At 37.2% G+C, this 12,065-nt stretch overlaps 1 protein-coding gene across 40 annotated transcripts in view; it reads left to right on the top strand.

Annotated features, from left to right (window-relative positions):
• The window catches only part of NFIB (nuclear factor I B), a 494,444-nt gene that overhangs the window by 447,339 nt on the left and 35,040 nt on the right, over positions 1-12,065 (top strand). For 32 of the 40 annotated variants that reach the window (XM_051857855.3, XM_051857878.3, XM_051857867.3 and 29 more), the window contains 2 exons: positions 3,180-3,314; positions 8,364-8,548. In XM_051857855.3, coding sequence (XP_051713815.1) covers positions 3,180-3,314; positions 8,364-8,548 — 320 coding nt within the window. The remainder of the gene's footprint in view (positions 1-3,179; positions 3,315-8,363; positions 8,549-12,065) is intronic. The other 8 variants (XM_051857860.3, XM_070052215.2, XM_070052268.2 and 5 more) reach the window with 1 other exon arrangement.

The raw sequence follows: 12,065 nt of genomic DNA, 5'->3' as shown, positions 1-12,065 counted from the left end.
GTATTAGAGTGTAAATAGAAAGTTACCAGTTTCTTTTTCTAAGAGGTAATTGTAAATTAAAAAATTAGAATAGAAAATTATTTCATCGTCTGTACCATGAGGAGTGGAATAGAGGTCTTTTTTCCCCACTTCTCACAATGTATATGTCTATGATTTAACCTCCAGTAGGCAAAAACCTGTATTCGTAGTTTCATCTTTTAAAACTGTGTGGCTGTTAAGAGAAATTAAGTATTATTTTGAGTATTTTAAAGATAGCTGAAATGAGATTCCTTTGTCTAATTTTCAACCTTAGTTTAAAATTTCTTTTTTTGTGTGTGGTGGCATTAATTGCTGTGATTTCATGAAAAATTCTTTTGTTTTTACTTTTTGAGAAAAATGCAAAGAAATAATTTTCTGACTCATCAATGTTCTGATAGGTTAGTACAGCCAGTTAGTCACAAATTGTAGCTTATGGCTACAAATGCACTTGACATTTTTTTGTAGACCACACTGTCTACTGTCTTTAATCCATTCTTTAAGTGCCAGCATACTGGAAACACATATTTAGTTCCATTAGATGGCTTTACCAGAGCCTAGGCAATCTTTAAAATGATAAAATATAATAATAGCTGTATGTTATGTTAACATCACTATGAGGTCTTCTTGTCATTTAAAAAATTTCTAGTTAAAAATACAAAATGTACATATTTTATGTGATATTATTTTTTAAAGATTTATTTATTTATTTGAAAGTCAGATTTACACAGAGAGAAGGAGAGGCAGAGAGAGAGCGAGAGAGAGAGAGAAAGAGGTCCTCCATCCAGTGGTTCACTTCCCAGTTGGCTGCAATGGCTGTAGCTATGTGGATCAGAAGCCAGGGGCCAGGAGCTTCTTTCAGGTCTCTTACTCGGGTGCAGGGGCCCCAGGACTTGAGACATCTTCTACTGCTCTCCCAGGCCATAGCAGAAAGCTGGATCGGAAGTGGAGCAACCAGGACTCAAACCAGCACTCATATGGGGTGCCGGCACTGCAGGCAGTGGCTTTACCCACTACACCACAGTGTCAGCCCCAGATTTTGTTGTTTTCATAAAATTTGTTTTTAGAAATGCATACTGAAATATGTTGAGGTGAAATTGCACAGGATCTGGGATTTTCTTCAAAGAAAGATAAGGGGAGGAAATATAGATGGGAATAAAGATGAAATAAGTTTCCTATGAGTTGATAATTGCTAAAGGTGGGTGATGGGTATATGAGAATCAATTACTGCTCTGTGTACTTGTATATATATTTAAAATCTTTGATAATAAAAATACAAATTTTATCATTCATATCACTTTTACAACATTCTGCTATAAATTTACAAACTCCCATAAAAATTTCTCATGATGTTAAAACCAAGACACATCTCTTCTACCAGATTTTCTCCTAATTTCTCTGGTCCAAATAACTGCTTGTTGTAATCCGTTAGTCACCTAAGATGATGACCTTCTACTTCAGTTACTGATTTGAATGGGTCAATTCCATTTAATTACCTGTTGCCTTAGCTCTGTCCTTACTCTAATTTAAAGCTTTCAGGATTTATCTTTTGACAGTATTAAATATTTATGGAATGGATGAATGAGTGAAGCTCCACATACTTCTCCTTTTGTAATTTGTAATTCATTTCTGCTTGCTCATATCCCCTCACTTTATTTTCTCTTTTAATTTTAACTTACTGGTTTTACACATCTGAAAGAGGGAGAGAGAGTGTGTGTGAGTAAGAGCAAACAAACCATCATTGGTTTGTTCCTCAACAGTGAGGGTTGGGCCAGGTCTAAACCAGAAGCCTGGATCTCAATCCAGGTTCCCATGTGTGTGACAGAGACTCAACTACTTGAGCCATTACCTGCAGTCACCAGGGTACACATGAGCAGGAAACTGAACTCTAGAGTGGGAAGTCAAACCCTGGTACTCTGATAGGGGATGCAGGTGTCCCAAGCAAAGTTTTGTCTGCTGCACTAAACACCTGCCCCAAGATTTTACATTTCATAGTAGGGAAAAGTGAATCCAGTTCACCATTGTGCATCACTAGTGTGATATCTGACATAAATTGGGTCTTCAGTAAATATTTATGGAATGAATGTGTTACTCAACCTATCTAAGCACCCACCTTGATTTTGTCTCCACTTTGGCTAATCCATTCTCCATTTAGTTTCTGGGGGGATTGCTCTACACTATAGTTGTAATCTTATTTTGCTCACACATAGTGTTTCTCCCATCAAGATAAACATTCTGGATTTGTACCAGAAGTCCCTGGCAATTCATTCTTATTTGCTTCCCCTCTTCATCTCTGTCCTTTACCGCTGTACGCCTGTACTTGGGATTTGTGCATATTCTATGCCCTTCTTGTTGTGAACACTTCCTTTCTGGGGATGTTGTACCCATCCACCTTTGGAAAACAATGTCACTATGGGACGCCTTCCTTAACGTGGGGAGGCAGATTTGATCAGTGTATTGCACACAGAGGCAGCGAATGTCACAATGTCCCTGCCGTCAACACCCTTTCTGTCTCTTGACTGTCGACAATTATTTTCTTCCTCACTGACAGTGAGCATCCCTAGAGCAGGGATTTTTATTTTTCTTAACCATCTTCACTTTACCTGGCAAACAGAGAAACCAGTAAATATTTGCCAGATGAGCAAATTTTAAGGAATGTACTTTTTGCTAAACAAGTGAATGATTTTTCCATAAAGGATGTAAAATCAATGATATACTTACCAGCACACCCAAAGGTTGTTTTTCACATTTGCACCAAGTTGTCCTCTGTGCTCACAGTGAGGTTGGAGGGTCAAAAGACAAGCACCTGAATCTCATAAATCATATAAATGAAAATCCAGGTAAATAACACCTTTATGTGAACCAAGGGACTAAAGAAAACATGATGCGTGGGTTTTCAGAAGTTTAAGATGTATTTGGTAACAGGCATGATTCAGACAGTGCTTTCCAAGCAGGCTTCAATGACCTTCAACGGAGCTTGCTTCTGACGGAGCTGTTTCAAAGCTCCAACGTGGCTGAGCCTTTGAGCATCAGGAGAGGTTTTCTCCAAGAGCCAAAGCCCAGAAATCCTGAAAGGTTGGAAAATGAGATCTTGGATGATGTTGAAATGACCCATATAGTGTTGGAAGGTTGTATAACATGGATTTTTCTCTCTTCCTTTGAAGATATGTCTTCTCCGACTACTATGAAGAAGCCTGAAAAGCCATTGTTCAGCTCTACATCTCCACAGGATTCTTCCCCAAGACTGAGCACTTTCCCCCAGCACCATCATCCCGGAATACCTGGAGTTGCACACAGTGGTGAGGAGTTTCAAGCATAGAGGAGAGTCTCCTTTCTTGTCTGCAGGGCCCAGACCTCTAGGGAGGGAGCAGAAGTTTGTGTCTATGGTGACCATATTTTCTCAACCAAAAAGGGGAAGGTCATAGTATGATTAAATATTTTTTCTTATTAATCTATAAGAAGAAATGTTCAAAGCCATACAACTAAGTACTATTTATGTATGTATTTTTGAATTGCCATTGTTGGACAGATTATCATCACAAAACTTAGGAAATAAAGGATCCAACGTTATTTTAACAGTAGTTTCTGGACTGGTCCTAATGTGATAGATTTTACTAAGGAAGAGCTGGAATGTCCAGTATGTTGTTAAGTTCAGACTATATCCCAAAGGCATTAAGATATATGGACACTATTTCCATAGAGGTTGTTTTCTAGACACAAATCTGTATTTACTTATTTGGTAATGAAGTTCACCAGAAAATAAAAGAGGCACTTTACCAATAGCTTTATACAAAGTGCCTTGAAGAAGTTCATGGAAAATGTGTCTTATGAAACAACTATGCATGAACTTTGAAATTTTTGTATCAAAATAAACTTATCTTCTAATGCTATTTCCATGAACTTTTGAAGTTCATCTTCAAATCCTTTGGGCTAATACATTTGATATAATGTCTAATATCAATTTAAATAAAGCAAAGAATTCAATATTCTACATTTGCACTTTCACCAGCAAATAATATTAAATCATCTTTAAAATTAAAAATGAGATATAATAATCATAAATATTATATGATTTCTACCTATTTATTATCATTATGTCCTAAGAAGAGGAGACTGAATTCTACATGGAAAAATTTTCGTGTATTAATGTTTATAGTAATAAACCTTATTGCTTTAAGTCTATCATCAGGCAGTTACATATTCTTCAAACTAAATGTGTTTTTTAAATCTTTTTAAAAGAGCTTATTTATTTATCTTAATGAAGAGTTACAGAGAGAGAGATCTTCTGTCCCTTGGTTTACTACCCAAATGACACAATGGCTACAGCTGGGCTAGTCCCCAAGGCAGGAACCAGGAGCTGTGTCTGGATCTCCCACATGGGTGGTAGGCACCCAAGAACTTCCACCGCTTTCCCAGACACATCAGCAGGGAGCTGGATTGGAAGTGGAGGAGCTGGAACTTGAACCAGCATCCATAGAGAATGCTAGCCTCGCAGGCTATGGCTTTACTCTCTATACCAGAATGTCAGCCCCTGCTTTTTAAATTTTTATTCAAAGAATATAACATCTGTTAAGCTAATTCCTTAGTTTTGACTTGTAAGTATTTTGTTGATATTTATTGTTGGTATAGTTAAATTTTATTGCTGACATTAGGAAAAATAAGAAATTCAGAGAGGGGTTTATAAATTAACTATGGCATAAAAATTTTATATTTATTGCTTCTGTTACTAAGATAAGTGAAAAAAGTCAGTAACTATTTCATAGATTTAGAATGCTGAATAATGACATAAAATTAACTTAGAAGCTGTTATTTTTTATTAAATATTTATTGTTTTAAATGTAATATTTAATATGATTAAAATACTTAACATTTGAAAAATAAGTAGCATGTTTTTACATATTAAAACATGGGAGATCTATGTAAACCTTCCATGTTGGTTTTTCACGAGGTATTTGCTCAATATCTAATATTTCGGGGACTGTAATAAGCACTTTGGTCATAAAAGACAGTTTCTGGTTTTTTTTTTTTAAGACTTATTTATTTATTTGAAAGGCAAAGTTACAGAGAGAGAAGCAGAGAGAGAGAGGGAGAGAGGATTGAGAGAGAGAGGTCTTCCATCCACTGGTTCACTCCCCAGATGGCCGCAATGGCTAGGTCTGGGTCAGGCCTGAGCCAGGAGCTGCATCTGGATCTCCCATGTGTGTGCAGGGGCCCAGACACTTGGGCCATCTTCTGCTGCTTTCCCAGGCCATTAGCAGGGAGCTGGATTGGAAGTGGAGCAGCAGGACTCGAACTGGCACCCATATGGGATGCCTGCATTGTGGTGTAGCAGGTCCCCAGTTTCTGTTCTTAAGAACTCATGATGAAGTCAGGAAACGGAAGTACTACAACACGGGCTAGACATCTGATCTGAACAGCGCTAGACACTTAGAAGAGGATTAGATGCCTGGAAGACACATGCTGTGAACTCAGTTTGAAGTTTAAGTTCACCACAAGCCCCAAGGAAGAGAGTTTCAGGCAAAGGCAATGGGACATACCAGTGTTTTAGGGGTCATGGCAGCAAGGAAGTGTCAGATGTCCAAGCATCCCCATATCTCTTGATGTGGTCAAGGATGGATGCAAAGAGCTGATCCAGGACTAGCTCCTCCAGCACATGAAAACTGTATGTACCTATGAAGTTGTTGGGATTTTTTTTTCTGGAAGCAGTAGAAGAACACTGGAATATTTTCAGCTGAGAAGTCACTTAATTATAGTGATTTTTTAAAAAGTCATTTGTATGGAACTGTAAAGGGTGTATTAGCAGGAGGGAGACCGGAGGAAGGCAATTAGGAAGTGTTTGCAATAATGTAGTCAAGAAATACATGTACTTTTGTATTTTTCAAAAATATTTTTGATTTGCTTTTCTATTTTTTTAAAGGGCTAGAAGGGCTCTTATTGATAAGATAGGCATTTTTACTTTCGATTTGAAAGAAGACATTATACCCAGTTGTCTCAGGACAGCTGCAGCTCCTATGAGCACAGTGCCAGGTTGCCCAGACATTCGAGTTCAGATTTGATTTGTGCCAATTCTGCTGAAAAGAGATCTTTTCCAGAACTAAGGCAAAATTAATCTCAAAACCCAGGAGACTCAAGATGGAAGTATGTATATATCCTTCGAGAGACTGTGTACAGATGTGAGCTGTCTATGGTTAAATTCAACTGAGATTCAGAGCACTTTGACACTAAGTAAAAAGAAGCTCGATTTCACTAAAATGCTTGTATTTCCTTAAATTATACTTTCAAATGGGTATACTTTTTAAATAAAATGATGCTTCAGTAAGGAATTTTATTTCAAGAAATATACTGTTGTTTTCTGAAAAGCCTCTCTGTGTTGGTGGGTCCAGTGCGTGTGTGGTTAGGCCCTGGAAGTTCCCTCAGGATAACAATGCAGAGAATGATAAGAAACAAAGCTGCAACCAGGAAATGGCATTTGTAATTCTGCTGTGATATACAACTTCATTTGTCACATCTTCTAAAAAAAGTTTTCTTTGGGAGAGATAAGCAATACCCCTTAACTTTTTTGCCATAATTACAAAGTTAGAAATAAGTCATTCCAGATGGTTTTCCTTTATAGGTCATGGGAAGAGTTTATTTTTTCATATTGTTTGCTTAGTTGTCTCATAAACATTCATCATTTGTAATTTTCTATGATTTAGATGGCCATTTTGATAGAAACAGACATTTCGTCTTCAGTTCTGCATATATTGGTTGGTACTTTTTTTTTTTTTTTTTGGTTGGTACTTTTAATTAGTACTTCTGTGATTAGTACTGTCAACATTATGACCATGCAAGGGGCCAGCACTGTGGCATAGAAGGTTAAGCCAATGCCTGCACTGCCGGCATCCCATATGGGCACCAGTTTGCATCCCAGCTACTCCAGTTCCAATCCAGCTCCCTGCTAATGCGCCTGGGAAAGCAGCGGAGGATGGCCTTGAGGCCTTGGACCCCTGCACCCATGTGAGAGACAAAGATGAAGCTCCTGGCTGCTTGCTTCAGCTTGGCCCAGACCTGGCCTTTGCAACCATTTGGAGAGTGAACCAGTGATGGAAGATCTTGCTCTCTCTCTGTGACTCTGCCTTTCAAATGAATAAATAAATCTTTAAAAAAATAATGACCATGCAATTTTATTTCCCCATCTGTCAAACTTAATAATTTTATTTCAAAAATTGTACAATAGATTATGATCATATTAATGCTGATATTAAGGGTATATTGATATCCTTAGTATGTTAATACTATACTAATGGTAAATTAATATACATGCCTATATGAAAACTTTAAGTTGCATTTCTGTAGGTTTTATTCTTGACCTTACCCTAACAGTATCATTTAAGGTATGTATAGTAAAATTTACAGAGGAAGACAAATGATTGTAAACATGGCTCTTTTGGACTTGGGGAGCATTTTTATTAGGTTGATGAGTTCCCAGATCCTGTGTTTGAATGTTTGTAAGCAAACATGAGATTATTATATTTAATTATTAGCTTTCCTTCTAATCAACTGCCAGCTAGGATGTATATTTGAAATTGGAGGGTGCCAGCGCCATGGCTCACTTGGTTAATCTTCCGCCTGTGGCGCAGGCATCCCTTATGGGCACGAGGTTCTAGTCCCAATTGCTCCTCTTCCAGTCCAGCTCTCTGCTGTGGCCCAGGAGGGCAGTGGAGGATGGCCCAAGTGTTTGGGCCCTGCACCCGCATGGGAAACCAGGAAGAAGCACCTGGCTCCTGGCTTCGGATCAGCATAGCGTCGGCTGTAGCAGCCATTTGAGGAGTGAACCAATGGAAGGAAGACCTTTCTCTCTGTCTCTTTCACTGTCTATAACTCTACCTGTCAAAAAAAAAAAGAAAGAAAGAAAGAAAGAAATTGGATTACACTTCTGTTTTGAATTTGGGTAGAAAATTTTTATCTCCTGACTGCTAATCAATGCCCTGACTGGTCTGGACTTGTGAGGCAAAGGTTTTATAATCAAAGGTTGTGTTTTTGATGGGAATTAACTTTGCTCATTGAAATGTTTTATCCAGTCTTGGGGGAACCTATAAAGAAGAAATTTATTTTTTTGAATTACTCACAAATCTAGAAAGCAAGATGGTTCATTCCTGAAACTGGGGTTTTGTTTCTGTCTGCTTCATAGTACTGGCATTGATGACAAAAGTTGAACAGAGACTGTTACTTTAGGGGCACTTGGTTAAATCATGGGGAAAAAAATGAATGGCTGCCGGTTTTATAGTTTCACAGCCTTCTTTAGGATCAGAACGAAGCAGTGAGGGCAACAGCTGATGAGTCAATCTCTCCTTTGCTTTCTTCTGCAGTCATCTCAACTCGAACTCCACCTCCACCCTCACCGTTGCCATTTCCAACACAAGCTATCCTTCCTCCGGCCCCGTCGAGCTACTTTTCTCATCCAACAATCAGATATCCTCCCCACCTGAATCCTCAGGAGACTCTGAAGAACTATGTACCTTCTTATGACCCATCCAGCCCACAAACCAGCCAGGTAAAAATAGGAGAGAGAAATAAGACTAGAGCCTTATGGGAGTTGGGGCAGGTCTGACTCTAAGTCTCGAAGGTTAGTCAGCCAGTGTGTCTGGCAGAACATCAAGCCTTGAAATTCGTCTTCAGGAAGTTTCTTGGTGACTCAGTAAGTTTTTATTATTTAAAGGTATCTGAATGACAGGTAGGAAGTGTGTTGCCCCAAAGGGGTACATTTGCGAAGTTTGGGGTTACTGTTTTTGGATTTCTCATTGAAGAGAAAGTTTCTGCAGAAAACACATTGACAAAAAAGCTCTGAGCTGAAGTTCACACCTCTGAAATACCTGGTTTGACACAGACAAAGTGCTTATTTCAGGCAGAGCAAGGTATGCGCTAAAATAAACACACACAAAAGAACTTACAGTTGTGTTTATAGACCAGCTATTAGGTATTTAAATAAGCTTTGGTAATGTCAACATTTTCAGTGTTTGATGACTACTTGAATATTCTGTGCAGAGACATGACTTTCAGTTAATAATGAGTGACATTACTAGAAGGGTCTTTTTTTTTTTTTTCGGTAAACATTGTGCAGTGGTTTTTGGGGATTCATTGTGAAAGTATAGTGACTCATGTACATTTCTCACTCCCCAGACATGTGGTTTCTTCTATGGCAAGGTCACTTCCTAGGGATTTGATTTAAGAGAGTTTTCCACAATCAAGTAGACAGTCTTTGTACCAAAGCTGCGTCTACTAATAATCATAATACGCAAAGTCTGCAAGGTCATCTTGATTGTGTGGTCTGCTATTTGGTTTTGTTGCTTTACTTCCAAGACTCCTGTCCACTTCTTATTATATCTCTTAATGCTTTGGGGGATTTTCCCAAACATGCTATCATTACTTCCATTAATGTTAATAAATAATATGTGCATATCCATAGACAAAGAAAGGTTAAAAAGAATCCCCTGGGTTTTAGTTTGTTAAGATAAAGCAAAATGGGCCTTTTTGAGTATTTAGTTCTGAATTATAACATATCTAGCACTCTTTGGGTTACTTAAAAAGTTACCTTTACTTTTACCTCCATTAACTAATAAACAAAACTAAGTACTGAGTCTTGAATTTGAAGTTAAACACTTATGATTTATTTTGAAGAAAATATTCAAAGGGTATAGCACTTTTAAGGATTATGACACCAATGACAAGTAAGGAAAGAGCAGTGTCTTAGTCTATCAGTTCAGAAATAAAATTTGCTGTCAGAGCGTAGATTCAAAAGTCTCAGTTCCATAGAGCATTTTGCTAGACTCAGCTGGGAACAGTGCACACAAGGTCTGATTTTAATTTGTGTAGAATTTCCATGAATAACAAAGTCTAATTAAGACATCCATTAAAAGTCCTTAACGTTAATTCAGTGTGGAAAATCTTAGAGTTTCATTGGACTTTTTTTTTTGAACTGATGTCTTAATTAGGCACCGTTAGGGGAAAAATTATGCAAATTAAAATCAGGCCCTTAGTGTTACGCATTTCTTTAATTATTCAGTGCTTGTTTTACGTATATTTCATTTTCTTTATAAGTTAAGAGGGCATATGAGGTGATAATCTGCCTGTATTGTTCTCAACTTTTCTTTACATTTTCAAAGGTAAAGATCCGGCTTCTTGGAGAAGCATCTTACCCTCATCTCTATTTAGGGGGAAAAAAAACAAAAAAAAAAAAAAAAAAAAAAAAAAACCTCTTAGGATTTTGTATAATAGAAGCAATGTACTAAGCAGGATAATCCTTTCCTAATGCTGTTTAGCTTCAGCTTCAGATAAGACATCTCTCCCTTCCTATCTACATCTATTAACAGCCTTAAAAGATAGAGGCCTTGGAGTGTAGCTTCATCTGTTCAGTGGAAAACTGAAGACAACCTCTCACTCTTCTGACCCTGAGTTCCAGAGAAGCTGTCTGCATTGTCTTGGGAGTTCCTTCTCCATCACTTATGTTATTTTTAAGTGAGAGGAAGGTCTGTTTGTTCATGTTGCTTCAATTTCTGAAGCATAATCTGCACAATGGGCAGGGTCACTTCATATCCAGAGGCAGTATTTCCTTGAAGTTATTGCCATTTTGCTTCTGTTGCAGGTAGGTACTACCAACCTGTTTTGCACCACCCACTGATGAGAAAGCAAGACCTTTCTTCTTTCTGAAGACATACTAATATACAGCAGTCATTTATAGTATTCAAATAACCAGAAGTTGGTGGTCTGCTTTAGAAACAAACTGTTTTTCCCATTGAAAGGAAAAAAAATGAGTCTTTATAATAATTGCTGAATTTCTTTCTTAGTAACATTATATCTGCTTTGATTTTTAACCACAGCCCCAAACGAATTAATTTGCTCTGCAAGGTAGATTGTTTGATATTCACCTTTTTAATACTACAAATGGGAAAAAAAAATGAGTACTCACTCACCGTTCACCTAGAGTGAACCTTTCTTTTCAGTATTCTCCAGCGCTGCACTGATATTTGATTGTTAAGTTAAGCAACTGAGATTCCTTTTCCTTCCCACAGCAATTTGGAGATTAATTACATTACTGCTACACCAATTATAGTGAGACAGACATACTATTCAATAGAATATTTTCAATAAAATTAGTTTAAAGATATAACTCTCCCATAGGTTTCCGTAGAGGAAAACTCTAGTCAGTTTTCCTGACATAAAGTTAAATGCTTAAAATTACATATGATGAATAGTCAGGATATCCAAGTTCATTTGCTTTATAGAATAAAGAATGCAGCCTCTGAGGGAGCCAACCAAAAACTTAGTTCATGTCTCTAAGTCACACTATTATTAGCTGTTCATTTTTTTTCCTTACAAAAAAAGTCTACTAGTAATTTATGGGCAGGTATTTAGATAACATTTTGTTTCATTGCTGTTATTTGCCTTTAGCATTTCAGATAATAAAGCTTATACATTTGTAGAGAATAATCTCTTCGTAGAATGTTTATGAACAACATGTAGTGGAGAATTTCAATATGAATATAATCAAAAATAGCAGTCTCTCTAAAGAAAAATACATTCCAGGATTTCTGCACGTACCCTTAAGATTTTGTCTCTTATTACAGAAACTATTTTTGCACTCAGGGGCTAAAACTCAGATAATAATATCTTTTCTATCACTACCCAGGGGATTTTCTCAGTCAATTCCCATAAATGTTTTGTGTAACTTTCTATGCACAGCAAAAGAAGAGTAACTCAAATAGCAATGTGCATTTGTCCTCTGGTTCACTTCAGTATATTTTAATTTACTTTGGAAATAGTTTATTTGTAGTTGTAAGGTCACACCCAGTTCAGCATTTTATATCATTGTGTGGATCTGAAACTTGAGAAATCTTAAATTTCATTCTATTTGTTTGTATTAGTAAATCATCAAAAGTTGTATAGAGATCCTGAAGTCTAAACTGTCCAGTGTGTGTGTCTGAACATACGTGTGTGTGAGAGCTAGAGGTTTTTTTTTGTAGAAGAGTGAGCCTTGACTATAAATGACAGAAACCCCACAGAGTATGGTGTGT

This window comes from Oryctolagus cuniculus, chromosome 1 (assembly GCF_051225735.1).
Source record: "Oryctolagus cuniculus isolate XC-2025 breed Fujian yellow rabbit chromosome 1, ASM5122573v1, whole genome shotgun sequence".
Lineage (NCBI taxonomy): Eukaryota > Metazoa > Chordata > Mammalia > Lagomorpha > Leporidae > Oryctolagus > Oryctolagus cuniculus.
This window is presented reverse-complemented; position numbering and strand designations above follow the sequence as displayed.